At 42.7% G+C, this 20,370-nt stretch overlaps 1 protein-coding gene across 1 annotated transcript in view; it reads right to left on the bottom strand.

Annotated features, from left to right (window-relative positions):
- The window catches only part of LOC130704922 (uncharacterized), a 169,887-nt gene that overhangs the window by 137,999 nt on the left and 11,518 nt on the right, over nt 1-20,370 (bottom strand). Inside the window, exons 2-4 of the mRNA XM_057529687.1 lie at nt 6,070-6,141; nt 2,477-2,530; nt 851-1,011 (exon numbers count right to left, since the gene is read on the bottom strand). Coding sequence (XP_057385670.1) covers nt 851-1,011; nt 2,477-2,530; nt 6,070-6,141 — 287 coding nt within the window. The remainder of the gene's footprint in view (nt 1-850; nt 1,012-2,476; nt 2,531-6,069; nt 6,142-20,370) is intronic.

The raw sequence follows: 20,370 nt of genomic DNA, 5'->3' as shown, positions 1-20,370 counted from the left end.
CAAACTGAAGGTTGCATCAAGCAAATCTATCAACACAATTTTTCCAAGAACATTTGCTCATTTTGTCACTGTGTCACATTTTAGTAATTTTTAAAATATTTCAAACTTTTTCATTATTACTTTATTTGTTAGCATGAGCTGTGTAAGTGATCTTTAATGTTACTATTAGATAGTACAACTCACTGAAGGCTCAGATGATAATTAGCATTTTTTAGCAGTAAAATACTTTTTTTTTTAAGGCATGTTCTTTCTTTAGACATCATGCTATTGCATACTTAACAGACTACAGTATAGTGTGAACATAACTTTGATATGCACTGGGAAACCAAAAACTGTGTGTAACTTGCTTTATTTCAATATTTGCTTCATTTCAGCAGCCTGGAACCGAACCTGTAATATCTCCGAGGTGTGCCTGTACGAAGGAACCCAGGGCAGCCCTGGAGGCCCCAACCAGGTCTTCGGTGTCTACCCTAGTCTGCTCCTTTGTCTACAAGACCTTAATTTGCTTTGACTTTGCTCACCCCTGGGACTTGCAGCTTCCCCAGTTGTGACCCTCAGTCCTCCCAAGGACACAGCTTGTCCCCATCCTGTGGCTCTACTTACTCCAAGAAATACCCTTCACTCCTTCTTTAACCCCCACTCCTCCCCCCACTGGACCTACCATGGTACCTCCTACAACCAAAATGGAACCCTGTTCCCATGTTACTCTAGAGCCCTCACTCGCTGAATTTGAGATTCCTCAGAAAGCTCCTCTCCATTTATCAGACAAATGGGAAATTTCAGGGGCTGTGGCTTCCCCTTGGCCCTCGCCCATGTCAACGTGACCTCCTGGTTACCCAAAGATACTCACCCGTAAAGCCATCTGGCAGGGGCCAAGCACATCAAGGGTGACCAAGCCTTGGAGACCAAGGCCACTCCCCTCCTCCTGGGCCCCCTGCAGGCTGGTGCTGGTGTTGGTGGAAAAGTGATAGGTGTATCTGGTGCCCAGGGGGAGGTGGGGATCAGCTGAACCTGGAGGGCAGAGGACGCAGTGTCACCTTGACAATCCAAAACCTTTTGAGACTCAACTCCACCTGGACTACTTAGCCATCCTTACTGCCACCTCCCTCTCTCCTTTGGTCTATGAGCTGCCTGCTCCCAGCTCAGGGGAAGGCTGGGTGGCTGCAGACCCCAAGAGAGTGAAGGAGAAAATAAAGATAATAACAATAAGTTCTTAATAAATGTTACCCAGTGTTCTAGGCCCTCTTCTAAGAGCTTTATACACATCAGAGTTTTTCAGCCTCGGCAGTATAAATATTTTGGGCCGTATAATTCTGTTGTGCACTGTAGGATGTTTAGCAGTATCTCCAGCCTCCACCCACTAGATGCCAGTAGCACACCCCAGTTATGACAAGCAAAAATGTCTCCAGAATTTGCAAAATGTCCCTGGGAGATACAATCATCCTTGTTGAGGACCACTGATCTATTTTATATTAACTTATGGAAGCCTCATAACAACTTTGAGGTGGGCACTCTTATTTTCTCCATTTTACAGAGTTGGAAACCAAGGCTCAGAGAGGTTAACTAACTTACCCAAGGTTGCACAGCTGAGATCCAAACCTTGGCAGTCTGATTCCTCACCTACTGCCTTGGTGGATATCAGTGGGGGCAGGAGGTGGGTTGGAGAGATTATCCTGATCTTTACAGAAAACAGAGCTGTAAGGCTGGCCAGTCTGGAGGTATTGGAGGTAGTGGGGAGGTGAAGTAGGTGCTCTGGGGAAGATCAGATCTAGGGAGCAGAGTCTGTGATTCTTTCTTTCTTTCTTTCTTTTTAATTTATTTTTTTAATTGAAGTCTAGTTGATTTACAATGTGCCAATCTCTGCTGTACAGCAAAGTGACTCGGTTATACACATATAGATATTTTTATATATTCTTTTCCATTATGGTTTATCAGAGTCTATGATTCTTGAACCTTCTATTTAGACCAGCGGACCAATTGCAAAATACTATTACATTATTAATTATGACACCTCACCCTTTTCCTGAGCTTGGAATTGAATTAACATATTCATGTTAATTTCTTTGTGCTGAAATATAACCACATCTCACATTCCCAAAATGCTTCTTTCCAAACAATTTGCCCCAAGTTTCTCTAATCTACTCCACCCCAAGATGCAAATAGAATCACTTGGCTAAAGTCTTTTACTCCACCTGGAGACCACAAGGTATGAGGAAAAAGCCCAGGGGCCTTAGGGCTGGGATGGCTTAAGGCCATTGTAACCTGAGGGTGCTATTTGTTTCTCTAAATGCTGGGGACTTGGTGGCCTTTGCAAAACGGGTCTTGCTCCTCCCAAATGGCCTCCCTGGGAAGGTGGCCAAGGCCCTCTGGGGTTGTCCCTAATCACACCTGGCAGTGGTCAGCTTGGCCTCCCCCGCCCTGTCTCAGGTTCAGGGTCACCAGAAGTGTGATAAGGTCTCCGGAGAAACTTGCTCACCTGAGCATGAAGTCATGCAGGAGGCCGCCTGCTCCACCAGCGAGTCTGGAATTTCTGAAATCACAAGTCAGATGGAACCAGGGCAAGGCCAGGAGGAGGCATGCGACAGCCCCACCCCATGGGCTGCTGACCTGCTCTTGAAATAGGACATTTAAGGGTCTGGGGGCCAAAGGGACAAAAAGAGATCATTCCACCTCTCCTCTCTCTCATGGGGCTGGGAGTCACTCCCTGCCCCGTCCCCACCCTGCTCTTCCCCATCTTGGGCACTGGCACCACCGTCACCCCATTGCTGGAGCTGGTACCTGGGAGTCGTGTGTGCTTCCCCTCTTTTCCCTTATCATCACCCCAAGTCCCATGTGTCAGCAAGTGCTGCCAATTCCATCAGGTCTCCCTCCCTCCCTCCATCTACCCATCTATCCCCCCCTCTATTCATTCCTCCCTCCCTCCCTCCATCCTTCTGTCTCTCCATCTCCATCACCATCACTCTAGGAAAAGCCACATCTTCTCTCACCTAGACAACTGCAACAGCCTCCTAATTATCCCCCATGTCCACGGTTCATCCCCCACAGTTAGTCATGTTTTAAAAGTCTAAATCCAATCACATCACTCCCTGCTTAACAGCCCCTAAGTCTCCCCCCACCCCACCCCACCCCATATGCACTCATAATAAAATCCTTCTCATGAGAGCTGGCCTCTGTCTGCCCCCTCTGGCCACATCTCACCCCCACTCCTGACCTCCAGCCATGCTGGTCCTTCTCCAGCTCAAGGCCTTTGCACATGCTGTTCCCTCTGGCCTCAACACTCTTCCACCTGCTCTCACATCCTAGGCTCCTTCAGGCCTCAGCATAAACATCTCTCCCTGGTGACTCTCCTGGTGGTCCAGTGGCTAAGACCTGAGCTCCCAATGCAGGGGGCCCGGGTTCAATCCCTGGTCAGGGAACTAAATCCCGTATGCCACAACTAAAGATCCCACATGCCGCAACTAAGACACAGCACAGCCAAATCAGTCAATCAATCAATCAATAAAACATCTCTCCCTGTCCTCACCTGTCAGTGTCTACCTCTGATACAGACCTGGTAGTCTATCTTAGCATCCTATTCTCTTCATAAGGCTTGTGAAACTTTAATGATTTCATTATTTTGGTCACCTTTGTCAAAATTGTATCCCCCAGCTCCTGATCCCCAGGACAGACAGGAATGATTAAATGAATGAATACAACTAACACTTGCACAGCAAGTTACCGTGTGCCAAGCACTGTTCCAAGCAATTTATACATTAAATGCCTTCAATCTCCTGAGAATCCCCTGAGGTAAGGGCAATTATTATTCCCATTTTACAGATAAAGACACTGAGGCACAGAGACTGAGAGCACACAGTTAGGAGGGGAGCCAGGGTTTCAACCCAGGCATCCTGAGTCCACAGCCTTAACCACTACATTATCATGAAGGAATAAGTGAGTGAGTGAATAAAGGAACAGGTGAACCAACAAAGGCAAGACCAAGAGGCTACAGCAGTAAAGGATGGTTATCTAGTTTGGCTCCCCAGCAGATCTCGTAATACCTCATTTAGCCACCATCTAAGCTGCAGAACAACCAGAGTATGAACAGAACAGCCAGGGACCTCCTCAGGTTGCTGAGGACACCCTGCAGGGGATCCTCAGACCACCTGCCTGGGAAGGGTCAGCATCTCTCCATCTGCCCGTCCCAACCTCACCTGAAAGCCTCCCCATTTCCACCTACTGTCACTCCTCATTTGTCCTTCCTTCCAACCACACACCTGGGCATTTCCTGGGCATCATCCATACCCTTCCAGAGCAGCCTTAGCCAGGGGTCCATCTGCAGGCCTTTTCATACAATGACTTTCCAATAATACCATTTCTCTCCTCAAAACCACCCCACTGTGCCTCAACTGGTAATCATTACACACGCCAGCCTGTTTAATCCCTTAAGAAAAATACGCTTTCCCAGAATGGAGGGAAAGTGCATTTTATACCATTCCATTAAAACCCTTTGAAATAATAGAACATATTAGGGTATTTGGCAGGGTTTTTTTTTTTTACCCCTGAATGTTTTGGCTCATCCAACAAAATGCTCTTTGCATTAAAGTAGAATATCAATGGATAAAATCACATTTCAAAGACATTTAAGTCAATCAGTCTCCCTTTCAACTCTCTTTCAACTCTGATCACTTGGACCCTGGGTGCCAGATTGAACATGTGTGTGCGTAATCTTTAAACTCCCAGTTGTGCACAGACCCAGCATTCTGGCTTCTTTGCTCCGCCGATAACCTCTACATCTGCTTCTCCGCCCTGCTATGCCGAGGGTAGTGATGCCTACAAGCCCAGGTCCACCACAAGCTCCCAGGAGTAAAGTGTGTTCTGAGAGCATTCTGCTTGAACGAAGTCTGTTTCCCTTCCATTTCTCAAGCACTTAAAAAGACATATCTCAAGTTTAAAAAAGGTTTCAGAAAAACAAAGACCATTCGATGATCCTACTAAATAAATCAACCAAGGAGGGGAAAACAGTGAGTGCTGGGAGGTAATAAATCTTTCCATCACTTCTAGGGAGAGATCTGAAATGGATTGAAATTGATGTCATCTCTACAGCCCAGAAATGAAATCAAGTCTCATTTCAGCTTTCTCAGATGTCAGTTGGGATCCCCGTTCATTTATGTATCCAGCCAGCACAAGATTCACTAAACACCAGCTGTGTGAGAGGCAAATAGGTGAAAATACAGTGAGTAAAACAGCTGTGATGGGACCTGCACCGTCTGGGACGGTAGCCACCAGCCGCATGTGAAATGTGGCTGGTGTTATAAAGAAACCTTTAATTAAATTTAAATTAAAAACTGTGCTCAAGTCAGTTATTGGAAAACTTTTAAGTATGTTTGAAACAACTTAGTATACAAAAGTACTTTTTCAACTTGAAATTTTAAGAAATCTAAGAAGAGATCAAGTATTTGCAATGAAAATTTGGCATCCAAATTGAAATATGTTCTAAGTATAAAGTACACACTGGGTTTCAAGGAACAGGAAATATATCTTGTTAATACTTTTTATATCAATTACATTTTCTAATGATATTTTAGGTATATTGGGTTAAGTACAATAATTATTAAATTAATTTCACTTGCTTTTTTTTACACATTTTTAAATGTGACTGCTTGAAAATTTTAAATTATATATTGGCTTGCATTGTATTTTTAATGGATAGCACTGTCCTGTACCTTCCTGCAGTAAATAGACAACAAGTTAAAGTTCATTCCACATTGCTACCCTGCATCGGAGTATTAGTATCCCTGGAGACAGATAAGCATCCCTGCACCCAGGCTCAGGGAGTCTGGAAGTCAGCTTTTCCTCACTCAGGATTTCAGATCTGGTCTCAGTTTCCAGAGGATGTTGGGGAAAGTTGGGAGTGAGAGATGAGGGATCCACCTGTACTCTCTCCCTCCTTTTCCCCATGAAAGGCAAAACCAAGGGAGGCAGCAGAAGGGCAGGTAAACATACATTTGGCTATAAAAACGCTGTCCCAAGTGCATCTGGGCTGCCGCCCTTCCACCCCGGAAGGAATAGGGTTGCAGCAGCTTTACTTACTCCCTGAAGTCACTGCCGTCAGCACCCAGAGCAGGACCAGACCAAGGAGACCCATGGGCGCTGGCACTGCCGCTGGCCCGAGGGAGCCCCACACAGCCAGTCTCCCTCTCCAGAGCGGCTCAGAGCAGCCCAGAAAGGAAGCTTCTTTCCCAAAGCGGAGGGCTCAGCTTCAATTCACACTCCCAGCACAGGAGTTGGGGACGGGAAGGGGAGGAGGTGGCTTCCAGGGCAAAGACCCAGCCATTCAGAAGCCTCCAATAGAGTTCTTAGCACGAGGAGGGAGGGAGGGGGCTTCTGACCAGTGAGGGGGAAAAATCCCTTTTCAGTCTAGGGGGCAACAAAAAGGTTTGCCTCTTCAAGCCTTGGAAATGAAGCTCTCAGGGCAGAAGGCAACAGAACATGGTTTGCCTTTTTGTGTGTGTGGTCTCATAGATATAACATAAAATTTACCATTTTAACCATTTTAAAGTGGCAATTTGGTGGCACTGACTACATTCACAACACTGTATAACCATCAGCACTGTCGAGTTCTGAGGTCTGATTTTGGCCTTGTCTTTCCCGGCACTCATGGTGGGCGAAGCAAAGAGAAGGGCCAGCCCAGCCTCGGAAACGGCTCTCAGCAGCTGAGGGGTGTTTCAATCCTTCAGGCCCAAGGCCTCCCTCCTGCACACATTAGGACCACCAGCAGAGAAGGGGCGCAAGTCCTCTGGGAGGCCGGGGTCCTCTCACACGTGATCCCAGGCCCCACATCTACCTGCACCCTTTGGTGTTTAGGCTCCAGACAGCCGAGTTCCTCAGCCACCACCTCCTTCAGCCCCTGCAGGCCTCGTGGACCAGCCCCTCCTCTTATGCACCTGTTTCCCACAATAAGTGTGCTTTCTTATAAACCACTTTACTGAGATAATATATCACACAATTTTCCCATTTAAAGTACACAATTCAATGGTTTTGAGTATATTCACAGACTTGTGCAACCAACACCAGAACCAATTTTAGAACATTTTCACCAACACAAGAGATAATCCCACCCCCCATAAGCAGTCATTCCTCATTCCTGTCACCCCAGTACCTGGTCACCACTGCTCTGCTTTCTGTCTCCATGGATTTACCTCTTTGGGTCATTTCATAGAAATGGAATCATTCAGTATGTGGCCTGTCGTGTCTGGCTTCTTTCAGTGAGACCATGCTTTCAAGGTTCAGTCATGCTGTAGTGTGTGTCAGTATTTCATTCCTTTTTATAGCTGAATATTGTGTCATCGAATGGATAAGCCACATTTGTTTGTTCGTTCATCCCTCAATTAACAGTTAAATGTAATTTTGTTAAAGTTAAATTAAGACCCACTTGACTGGTTGACACATCATGTCTTATGGAAATAATTAATTATGCTTGTCTTTTTTTTTTTTTTTTTGGCCATGCCACGTGGCTTGTGGGATCTTAGTTCCCTGACCAGGGATTGAACCCGGGCCCTTGGCATTGAAAGCACTGAGTCCTAACCACTGGACCACTGGGGAATTCCCTAATTACGCTTTTAGACTTGGGCCAATTTCTTTTATATTTTGAAACCAGTAATTTCACCTTCCAGTCCTCCAGCTCAAACATCTTCACTGGCTGAGTGCAGAAACCCCCATAGGGCTGAAGATTCAAACAGCCCTTCAGCTTACAGCTGCCTGGGGGCCCACGATGTGTTCTGGGGGGCTACTAAATGCTGTGAGGAAAAGCAGAAAACTACATCTGACAGGGCTGGCCTGGAGGAGCTAAAATTCTTGAAGGGAAATGAGATGCACGTGCAAAAAAGCAAGAAATGTACCAAGGAGAGCTCTGGTTAGAAAGGAATGGTTATTGTGTGGGGAGTCACTGGGAGCAATTTACAAAGGAGAGATTTCCCCGGGACTTCAAAGAATAGATAGTAATGTTACTAGAAAACTGTATACTTGCAACTAGGAAAGAAATAAGTCCTGGAGACCTAATACACAGTACAGTGATTATAGACAACAAAATGGTATTGTAAACATTGAACTTGCTAAGAAACTAGATTGAATTTTTCCCAACACTAGAAGAAATGATAATTATATGATGCAAGAGAGGTGTTAGCTAATGCTACGATGGCAATTGTATTGCAATATAAATGTATCAAACTAATATGTTCGAGGCCTTAAACTCACATAATGTCATATGTCAAATATATCTCAATGAAAAAAAAAACTGGGGCTTCCCTGGTGGCACAGTGGTTAAGAATCCGTCTGCCAATGCAAGAGACACAGGTTCGAGCCCTGGTACGGGAAGATCCCACATGCCGCGGAGCAACTAAGCCCGTGCACCACAACTACTGAGCCTGCGCTCTAGAACCTTCGAGCCACAGCTACTGAAGCCCTCGTACCTAGAGCCCGTGCTCCGCAACAAGAGAAGCCACCGCAATGAGAAGCCCGTGCACCACAACAAAGAGTAGCCCCTGCTCGCCACAACTAGAGAAAGCCCGTGCACAGCAAAGAAGACCCAACACAGCCAAAAATAAGTAAATAAATAAATAAATAAATAAATTTATTTATTATTTTTTTTAAAACTGTACAGGTACAGGGCAAAGCACTCACTAAATATTAACTCATTCAGTCAAACCTCCCCACCCGCCCGCCCCTACCAACAACAACCTGCAAGGTTGAACTAGCAGCATCCCGTTGTACAGACAAGGAAGAAGAGACACAGAGAGGTTAAGTCACTTGCCCAAAGTCACACAGCTTGTGAGGATTTTAAACCCAGTGTTGCTCCAGAGTCCCTGTTCTTTTGACTTGGGCAGCTTTGGTCAGTGGTTATCACTTCCTCCATCTCTTCCTCCAGGAGACTCTGGTCTCTGCCCACAAATCTGGATTCCTTCTCCTTTCACAGTCAGGAATCTGAAAGAAAACCGTGCAACCTTCCATGTGGTGTTTCCCAGTTAATACAGCGACATCACAGTCTAGGTCTGGAAAATCAGAACCATGGTGGGGGAGCCGCCCTCCAGGCCTTTCTGATGACCAGCGGGATTTGCCATCACCCAGTCTACCGGAGTTGACTGGGGTAGGGCTCCGGGCATCTCTGGCCTCCCTTTCCCGTGTCTGTCATTACTGGACAAAAATCTGATGCCCGGATAGGATGGAGCTCTGGGACTCGAGGACTTGATTCACAATCAGATCCTCCTAGACAAGCCTTCCCACCTCTTTCTTCATCCTCCCACAAAAACTAGATCCTGCTTCCTCCTTGAAAGAATTTGCAGGATTGGGTTGGCAGACAACTGGAGACTGAGCTTCCAGTTCTGAAATAAGGCAGAGGCTAAACTAAGGTCCATCACACCCAAGTCAGAGTTACCAAAAATAAGAAGACTTCTTTTTAAACCATCAAAAGACGCGTGATTTTGCAGAGCTGCCGCGAGAGATACCCCATGGCAGAGAAGACCTGACCAGTAGGGGGCGCAGTGAGCTCTTCTTACGTGGGTAGAGGATTTCACAGAAGATTTTGTCCTTACAGCCATATTTTGTGAGACCTTATTCCTCAGAGCAGTTTTAGGTTCACGGCAAAATTGACAGGAAGGCATAGAGATTTCCCAAATACCCCCTGCTCTCGTGCACGCACAGCCTTCCCCATGGTCAGCATCCCCCATCAGAATGGTATTGTACATTTGTTACCACTGACGAACCTACACTGACACATCATCATCATTCCAAGTCCAGAGTTTACCTTAGGGTTCACCCTTGGTGTTGTACATTCTGTGGGTTTGGAGATATGTATGACGACATATATCCACCATTATAGTATCATACAGAGTATTTTCACTGCCCTAAAAATCCTCTGTAATCAGCCTCTGAATCCCTCCCTCCCCAAGTCCCTGGCAACCACTGATCTTTTTACTGCCTCTGTAGTTTTGCCTTTTCCAGAATGCCATATAATTGGAATCACACAGTACATAGCCTTCTCATATTGATGTCTTTCACGTAGCAATATGCATTTAGAGTTCCTCCATGTCTTTTCATGGCTTGATAGCTCATTTCTCTTTAGAGCTGAATAATATTTCATTGTCTGGATGTACCACAGTTTATTTCGCCTACGGAGGGACATCTTGGTTGCTTCTAAATTTTGACAGTTGTGGATAAAGCTGCTATAAACATCCATGTGGAGATTTTTGTGTGGACATAAGTTTTCAATTCATTTGGGTAAATACTAAGGAGCACTATTGCTGGATCATATGGTGAGAGTATAATTAGTTTTGCAAGAAACCACTAAACCCTATTCTAAAGTAACTGTACCAGGAGTTGGCTGGTGGCCTAGTGCTTAGAATTCTGGGTTTTCAGTGCCGTGGCCTGGGTTCAATCCCTGGTCAGGGAACTGAGATCCCGCAAGCTGTGCGACTCGGCCACAAAAGACAAAAACCAAAGTAGTCTTACCATTTTGCTTTCCTGTCAAAGATGTATGAGAATTCCTGTTGTTCTACATCCTCACCAGCATTTGATGTTGTCAGTTTCAGAGCCCAGCCATTTACATAAGTATGTAGTGGTATTCATGGTTGTTTTAGCTTTCATTTCCCTGATGACATATGATGTGGATCATCTTTTCGTATGCTTATTTGCCATCTGTGTACCTTCCTTGGGGAAGTGTCTGTTAAGGTTTTTGGCCCAAACTTTTTTTTTTTTTTAACATCTTTATTGGAGTATAATTGCTTTACAATGGTGTGTTAGTTTCTGCTTTATAACAAAGTGAATCAGCTATGTATATACATATATCTCCATATCTCCTCCCTCTTGTGTCTCCCTCCCACCCTCCCTATCCCACCCCTCTAGGTGATCACAAAGAACGGAGCTGATCTCCCTTTGCTATGCGGCTGCTTCCCACTAGCTATCTATTTTGCATTTGGTAGTATTTATAAGTCCATGCCACTCTCTCACTTCATCCCAGCTTACCCTTCCCCCTCCCAGTGTCCTCAAGTCCATTCTCTATGTCTGCGTCTTTATTCCTGTCCTGCCCCTAGGTTCTCCGAACCAATTTTTTTTTTTTTTAGATTCCATATATATGTGTTAGCATATGATATTTGTTTTTCTCTTTCTGACTTACTTCATTCTGTATGACAGACTCTAGGTCCATCCACCTCACTAGAAATAACTCAAACCTTTTTATGGCTGAGTAATATTCCATTGTATATATGTGCCACATCTTCTTTATCCATTCATCTGTCGATGGACACTTAGGTTGCTTCCATGTCCTGGCTATTGTAAATAGTGCTGCAATGAACACTGTGGTACATGACTCTTTTTGAATTATGGTTTTCTCAGGGTATATGCCCAGGAGTGGGATTGCTGGGTCATATGGGAGTTCTGTTTTTAGTTTTTAAAGGAACCTCTATACTGTTCTCCATAGTGGCTGTATCAATCTACATTCCCACCAACAGTGCAAGAGGGTTCCCTTTTCTCTACACCCTCTCCAGCATTTATTGTTTGTAGATTTTTGATGATGGCCATTCTGACTGGTGTGAGGTGATACCTCACTGTAGTTTTGATTTGCATTTCTCTAATGGTTAGTGATGTTGAGCATCCTTTCATGTGTTTGTTGGCTATCTGTATACCTTCTTTGGAGAAATGTCTATTTAGGTCTTCTGCCCATTTTTGGATTGGGTTGTTTGTTTTTTTGATATTGAGTTGCATGAGCTGCTTGTAAATTTTGGAGGTTAATCCTTTGTCAGTTGCTTCATTTGCAAATATTTTCTCCCATTCTGAGGGTTGCCTTTTAGTCTTGTGTATGGTTCCTTTGCTGTGTAAAAGCTTTTAAGTTTCATTAGGTTCCATTTGTTTCTTTTTGTTTTTATTTCCATTTCTCTAGGAGGTGGGTTAAAAAGAATCTTGCTGTGATTTATGTCATAGAGTGTTCTGCCTATGTTTTCCTCTAAGAGTTTTACAGTGTCTGGCCTTACGTTTAGGTCTTTAATGCATTTTGAGTTTATTTTTGTGTATGGTGTTAGGGAGTGTTCTAATTTCATTCTTTTGCATGTAGCTGTCCAGTTTTCCCAGTACCACTTACTGAAGAGGCTGTTTTAGCTCCATTGTATATTCTTGCCTCCTTTATCAAAAATAAGGTGACCATATGTGCGTGGGTTTATCTCTGGGCTTTCTATCCTGTTCCATTGATCTATATTTCTGTTTTTGTGCCAGTACCATACTGTCTTGATTACTGTAGCTTTGTAGTATAGTCTGAAGTCAGGGAGCCTGATTTCTCCAGCTCCATTTTTCTTTCTCAAGATTGCTTTGGCTATTCGGAGTCTTTTGTGTTTCCATATAAATTGCGAAATTTTTTGTTCTAGTTCTGTGAAAAATGCCTTTGGTAGTTTGATAGGGATTGCATTGAATCTGTAGGTTGCTTTGGGTAGTATAGTCATTTTCACAATGTTGACTCTTCCAATCCAAGAACATGGTCTATCTCTCCATCTGTTTGTATCATCTTTAATTTCTTTCATCAGTGTCTTATAGTTTTCTGCATACAGGTCTTTTGTCTCCTTAGGTAGGTTTATTCCTAGGTATTTTATTCTTTTTGTTGCAATGGTAAATGGGAGTGTTTCCTTAATTTCCCTTTCAGATTTTTCATCATTAGTGTATAAGAATGCAAGAGATTTCTCTGCATTAATTTTGTATCCTGCTACTTTACCAAATTCATTGATTAGCCCTAGTAGTTTTCTGGTAGCATCTTTAGGATTCTCTATGTATAGTATCATGTCATCTGCAAACAGTGACAGCTTTACTTCTTCTTTTCCAATTTGGATTCCTTTTATTTCTTTTTCTTCTCTGATTGCTGTGGCTAAAACTTCCAAAACTATGTTGAATAATAGTGGTGAGAGTGGGCAACCTTGTCTTGTTCCTGATCTTAGTGGAAATGGTTTCAGTTCTTCACCATTGAGAACGATGTTGGCTGTGGGTTTGTCATATACGGCCTTTATTATGTTGAGGTAAGTTCCCTCTATGCCTACTTTCTGGAGGGTTTTTATCATAAATGGGTGTTGAATTTTGTCAAAAGGTTTTTCTGCATCTCTTGAGATGACCATATGGTTTTTCTCCTTCAATTTGTTAATATGGTGTATCACATTGATTGATTTGCATATATTGAAGAATCCTTGCATTCCTGGGATAAACCCCACTTGATCATGGTGTATGATCCTTTTAATGTGCTGTTGGATTCTGCTTGCTAGTATTTTGTTAAGGATTTTTGCATCTGTGTTCATCAGTGATATTGTTGGCCCATACCTTAATTGGTTTGTGTGTTTTCTTGTTGTTGAGTTTTAAGAGTTCTTTGGGTATTTTGGATAATAGTCCTTGATCAGATGTATCTTTTGCAAATGTTTTCTTCCAATCTGTGGCTTATCTTTTCATTCTCTTGACAGTGTCTTTTGCATGGCAGACATTTTAAATTTTCATCAATTCCAGCTTATCAATTTATTCTTTCATGAATTATGCTTTTGGTGTCATATTTAAAAAGTCATCATTAAATCCCAGGTCCTCTAGATTTTCTGCTGTGTTATCTTCTGGGAGGTTTGTTGTTTGTTTGTTTGTTTTTTGTCTTTTAAAATATTTATTTACTTATTTGGCTGTGTCAGGTCTTAGTTGAGGCACGAAGAATCTTCATTGCAGAGTGCAGGATCTTTGTTGCAGTATGAGGGATCAAACCCTGGCCCCTGCACTGGGAGAGTGGAATCTTAGTTACTGGACCACCAGGGAAGTCCCTTAGGAGTTTTATAATTGTGTTTTACATTTAGGTCTGCAATCCATTTTTTATTTTTTTTTTGGCCGTGCTGCGTGGCTTGCAGGATCTCAGTTCCCCAACCAGGGATTGAACCCGCATCCTCAGCAGTGAAAGCACAGAGTCCTAACCACTGGACTGCCAGGGAATTCCCTGCAATCCATTTTGAGTTAATTTTTGTGAAGGGTGTAAGTCCTGTGTCTAGATTTTTTTTTTTTCACATGTGGATGTCCAGTTGTTTCAGCACCATTTGTTGAAAAGGCTATCTTGGCTCCATTGTGCTGCTTTTGCACCTTTGTCAAAGATCAGTTGACTATATTTATGTAGATCTATATCTGGGCTCTCTATTCTGTTCCATTGATCTATTTGTCTATATTTTCACCAATACCACACTCTCAAATTCTGTAGCTTTATAGTAAGTCTTGAAGTCAGGTTGTGTCAGCCCTCTAGCTTTGCTTTTCTCCTCCAATATTGTATTGGCTATTCTGGGTCTTTTGCCTCTCCTCATAAACTTTAGAATCAGTTTGTTGATATCGACAAAATAATTTCCTGGGATTTTTATTGAGATTGCATTGAAACTATAGATCAAATTGGGAAGAACTGACATCTTGACAATAATGCGTCATCCTATCTATGAACAAGCAATCTCTCTCCATTTATTTAGTTCTTTGATTTCTTTCAGAGTTTTGTAGTTTTCCTCATGTAGATCTTGTACATATTCTGTTGGATTTATACCTAGGTATTTCATTTTTGGAGTGCTAATGTAAATGGTATTGTTTTTAATTTCAAGTTCCACAGGTTCATTGCTAGTAGATAGGAAAGCAATTGGCTATTGTATATTAATCTTGCATTCTGCAACCTTGCTATAATAGCTTAATAATTTCAGGATTTTTTTGGTTGATACTTTCAGATTTTCTATATAGATGATCATGTCATCTGCAAAGAAAGGCAGTTTTATTTCTTCCTTCCCAGTCTATATACTTTATATATCCTTTCCCTATATTTTTGCATTAGCTAGGACTGCCAGTATTATGCTGAAAAGGAGTAGTGAAAAGAGATGTTCTTGTCTTGTACCTGATCTCAGGGGGAAAGCTTCTAGTTTCTCACCATCAAGTATGACATAAACTGTAGATTTTTGTAGATCATCTTTATCATCTTGAGGAAGTTTCCCTCTGTTCCTCAGAGTTTACTGAGAGTTTTTGTCATGAATGCGTGTAAGATTTTGTCAAATGCTTTTTCTGCATCTATTGATATGATCTTGTGATTTTTCTTCTTTAGCCAGTTGATGTAATAAATTATATTAATTGATTTTCAAACGTTGAACCAATCTTGCATAGTTGAGATAAATCCTGCTTGGTCATGGTGCACAATTCTTTTTATACATTATTGGATTTGATTTGCTAATATTTTGTTAAGGTTTTTTGCATCTATATTGATAAAAGATATTGATCTGTAATCTTCATTTCTTGTAGTGTCTTTGTCTGGTTTTCATAGTAGGGTAATTCTGGCCTCCTAGAATTAGGGGATTATTCCCTCTGCTTCTATCTTCTGAAGGAGAGTGTAGAAAATTGGTATAATGTATTCTTTAAATGCTTGGTAGAATTCATCAGTGAACCCACTGGGCCTAGTAATTTCTGTGTTGGAAGGTTATTAAATATTGACTCAATTTCCTTAACAGATATAGGTCTGTTCAGATTGTCTATTCTGTCATGGGTGAGTTTTGGCAGATTGTGTCTTTCAAGGTACTGGTCCATTTCATCTAGGTTATCAAATTTATGGGCATAGAGTTGTTTATATTCCTTTACTATCCTTTTAAAGTCCATGGGATGTGTAGAGATGTCTCATCCCTCATTCCTGCTATTAGCAATTTGTGTCCTTTCTCTTTCTTTCTTAGTTAGCCTGGCTAGAGGCTTGTCAATTTTACTTATCTTTTCGAAGAACTAGTTTTTGGTTTTGTTGATTCTCTCTGGTTTCCTGTTCCAACTTCACTGGTTTCTGCTCGAGTTTTTATCATTTCTTTTCTTCTGCTTTCTTTGATTTGCTCTTCTTTCTAGTTTCCTCAGGCAGAAGCCTATTGATTCTAGATATTTCTTCTTTTCTGATATATGCATTCAGTGCTATAAATTCCCCTGTAAGCACTGCTTTTATTGAACCCCCCACATTTTGATAAGCTGCATTTTCATTTAGTTCAAAATACTTAAAATTTTCTCTTGAGATTTCTTTTTTGACTCATGTGTTATTTAGAAGTGTGTTTCAATCTCCAAGTATTTAAGGATTTTTCTAGCTGTCTTTCTGATATTGATTTAGAGTTTAATTCCATTGTGATCTGAAAGCAGACCTGTATGACTTCTATTTTTTGCCATATCTTTTGTCTTTGAAATAAAGTCTGCTCCATGTTGGCTGTTAGTGAGACTGGAAATGCCAGGGTTGGAGGGGAGTGCTAGCTCATCTCTTTACTTTTTCAATTAGCTGTGTGATCTTAGAAAAGTCACTTGATATCTCTGGACTCATTTATTCATTGGCAAAATGAAGGGGTTGTAAATTACTGCTCAAGTGTCTTCTGGCTCCATATTATGTTCAAGTGGAAAAGAGAGAGGCCAGAAAGGAACCAAGTACACATGGGAATTATCACATGATGAAAATAGCATCACACATAGCTGGAGAGACAGATTATTTAATAAATGGACAAAGTATATGAGCATCCTGTTCACAGAAAACAGTGCATAAATAGATTTTCATCAAACTAAAAGAGGCTCAACCTCAGGCATAAAAGAAATACAAAATAAAGCTACCAAGTGAGTTTCTTCAAAAGTCAAACATACACCTGCCATTTGACCCAGCCACTCCATTCTGAGATATTTAACCAAGAGTAAAGAAAGCACATGTCCATGCAAAGACTTGGACACGAATATTCATAACAGCTTTGTTTGTAAAGCTCAAAACTGGAAACAACCCGAATGTCCATCAATAGGTGAATGGATAAACGTATTTAGTACATCCATACAATGAAACACTATTCAGCCATAAAGAGAAACAAACTTTTTTTTTTTTTGGCCACGCAACATGTGGGATCTTAGCTCCCTGACCAGGGATCGAACCTGCGCCTCCTGCAGAGGAAGCATGATGTCCTAATCACTGGACTGCCAGAGAAGTCCGGAGAAACAAACTATTGGTACATAAAACAACATAGATGAACCTCAAAATAATTATTCTGAGGGACTTCCCTGGTGGTGCAGTGGTTAAGAATCCACCTGCTGGGCTTCCCTGGTGGCACAGTGGTTGAGAATCTGCCTGCCAGTGCAGGGAACACGGGTTCGAGCCCTGGTCTGGGAAGATCCCACATGCCGCGGAGCAACTGGGCCCGTGAGCCACAACTACAGAGCCTGCGCGTCTGGAGCCTGTGCTCCGCAACAAGAGAGGCCACGATAGTGAGAGGCCCGCGCACCGCGATGAAGAGTGGCCCCCGCTCGCCACAACTAGAGAAAGCCCTCGCACAGAAACGAAGACCCAACATAGCAATCAATCAATCAATCAATCAATCAATCAAATAAATCTTTAAAAAAAAAAAAAAAGAATCCGCCTGCCAATGCAGAGGACACGCATTTGATCCCTGGTCCGGGAAGATCCCACATGCTGCAGAGCAACTAAGCCTGTGCGCCACAACTACTGAGCCTGTGCTCTAAAGCCTGTGAGCCACAACTACTGAGCCCACGTGCCACAACTACTGAAGCCCACGTGCCTAGAGCCCATGCTCCACAACAAGAGAAGCCACTGCAATGAGAAGCCTGCGCACCACAACGAAGAGTAGCCCCAGCTCACCGCAACTAGAGAAAGCCAGCGCACAGCTGCGAAGACCCAACACAGCCAAAAATAAATAAATAAATTTATTTTAAAGAAAAAAATTATTATTATTATTCTGAAAGAAGCCAGGGCAGGGGCAGGGAGTACATGCTGTATGTCTCCATTTATATAAAATTCTTGTCTTTTGAAGTTTTTTTTTTTTTTTTAACACTTATTTATTTATTTGACTGTGACGGGTCTTAGCTGCAGCACGTGGGATCTAGTTCCCTGACCAGGGACTGAACCCAGGTCCCCCTGCATTGAGAGCGTGGAGTCTTAGCCATTGGACCACTGGGGAAGTCCCTATATAAAATTCTAGAAACTGAAATTTTGGAAAACAGATCACTAGTTGCATGGAATGGGGAATTTACATAACAAAGAATGCGGAAACTTTTGCGGGTCATGAGTATTTTACCTACCTTGATTGTGATCATGGTTTTACCAGTATAAACCTGTCAAAATGTATCACATTGTATTCTTTAAATATGTGTGGTTTGCTGTATGTCAATTATACCTCAATAAAACTCTTTAAAATCTACCATGTGATATCCTATTCATCCACCAGATAGACAAATATAAAGCACTGTAACAAATGGTCTTCTGGCTGCACTGTGGAGAAACAAGCATTCCATGCACTAACATCAGGCAGAAATCAGTACAAACTTTGAGGAGGAAATTTAGCAGCTGCTAAAATTTAAATGCACTTACTTTGGACCCACTTTTAGAAAACTTTTTTTTTTTAGGAATTTACCTAGTTTGTTACTACTGCTATAACACACATTACCACCACTCGAATGGCCTAAAACACCTATTTATGATCTCAAAGTCCTGGAGGTCAGAAGTCCAGGTGCAGCAATGGCTCAGCTGCTTCAAACCTCACAGGCTGAGATCAAACTGTTACTTGTTCCTGGTGGATCCTTCCTTCCAGGGAATTTTACACGTTGAAAAGAAAACCCTCGTATTTTCTCTCTTCCTTCTGTCTTGTCTTTTAACATACAATGGTGCCCTAAAATATGCGACACTGTGCCTATTTTTTCTTTAATAAAAGATCACAGATCTGGGCTTCCCTGGTGGCGCAGTGGTTGAGAGTCTGCCTGCTAATGCAGGGGACACGGGTTCGAGCCCTGGTCTGGGAGGATCCCGCATGCCGCGGAGCGGCTGGGCCCGTGAGCCACAATTGCTGAGCCTGCGCGTCTGGAGCCTGTGCCCCGCGACGGGAGGGGCCGCGATAGAGAAAGGCCCGCGCACCGCGATGAAGAGCGGTCCCCGCACCGCGATGAGGAGTGGCCCCCGCTTGCCGCAACTGGAGAAAGCCCTCGCACGAACCGAAGACCCAACACAGCCAAAAATAAATAAATAAATAAATAAATAAATAAGAAAATCCTTAAAAAAAAAAAAAAAAAAAAGATCACAGATCTGACTTGTTCTATTCTGCAGCTGCGTACTACTCCACTGTGTGCTTCCATGTGCTATTTTTTTTTTTTTTTTCCCATGTGCTATTTATGTAATCTGCCAAGGGCTGTGTTCCTTTCTGGAGGCTCTAGGGATTGTCGATGAAAAATTAATCGTTGATCTAAGAAAGAAATGGACAATTTTATTCAAGCCAAATTTGAGGATTATAACCCAGGAAGAGCGTCTCAGAAAGCTCTGAAAATTGTTCTGTCCGTTAGAAGTCAAGGCACAGTTATATAATTTTTTTTTTTTTGAGACAGAGGGCTGTACATCAAATCACATATTATTGACAGTTTACATAATCCAGATCTAAGCATCATTGGGGTGGGTCATGTGACCCCTCACAAGCTCAAGAAGGAATGTCATCTTTTAAGGAGTTGTCTTGGTGATGCTGGGAGCATGTTGTTCTTTATGGCTGAGCAGGTGTTGCTGCTGATGGGGGAGGTTTGGTTGAAACACGATGCAGACACACAATGCACTGCGGGGAGAGAGGAGGCCAAAGGGCAGAGAAGAATTTTTATGTTTGAATTTTCTGGTCTTGCCATAAAATATGAATTTTATTTCACTGGATGAATCTGCTTCCAATCTCATTCAGGTTGTTGACAGAACCCGGTTCCTTGTGATCTTAGGACTAAGGTCTCCGTTTCTAGCTGGGAGCCTGGCTTTGCTCCCAGAGGTTGCCCACATTCCTTCTCAGGCCTTTCTTGTGGCCCCTCACATGCTTTGAATATTTCCTTCCATTACATCCTTCTGCTTCCAGCCAGAGAAAGTTCTCTGCTTTTAAGGGCTCATGTGATAGATTGGGAGTATTTGTTTCCTATGGCTGCTGTGATAATAAATTACAAGAAACTTAGTGACTTACAACCACACACATTTATTCTCTTACTGTTCTGGAGGTCAGGCGCCTGACAAGGATCTCACTGGACTAAAAAAATCAAGGTGTTGGCCGGGCTGATACCTTATGGAGGCTCTGAGTGGAAAGAAGCCATTTCCTTGCCTTTACCAGCTTCTGGAGGCTTCCTACACTCCTTGGCTTATGGCCTTTTCCTCCATCGTAAAGTGCATCACTCCAATCTCTGCTTCAGTTCTGGCACACCTGCTCCTCTGATTCTGACTTCTCCTGCCTCCCTCTTTTAAGGACCACTGTGATGACAGTGGGTCCACCTGGATAATCCAGGAGAATCCCCCAACTCAAGGTTTTTACCTTAATCACATGTGCAAAGTCCCTTTGCCATATAAGGTAACATTCACAAGTTTGGGAGATC

Source organism: Balaenoptera acutorostrata, chromosome 15, assembly GCF_949987535.1.
Source record: "Balaenoptera acutorostrata chromosome 15, mBalAcu1.1, whole genome shotgun sequence".
In the NCBI taxonomy this organism is placed as follows: Eukaryota; Metazoa; Chordata; class Mammalia; order Artiodactyla; family Balaenopteridae; genus Balaenoptera; species Balaenoptera acutorostrata.
Note: the sequence above shows the minus strand (reverse complement) of the source record. Positions and strands in the feature narration are given on the sequence as shown.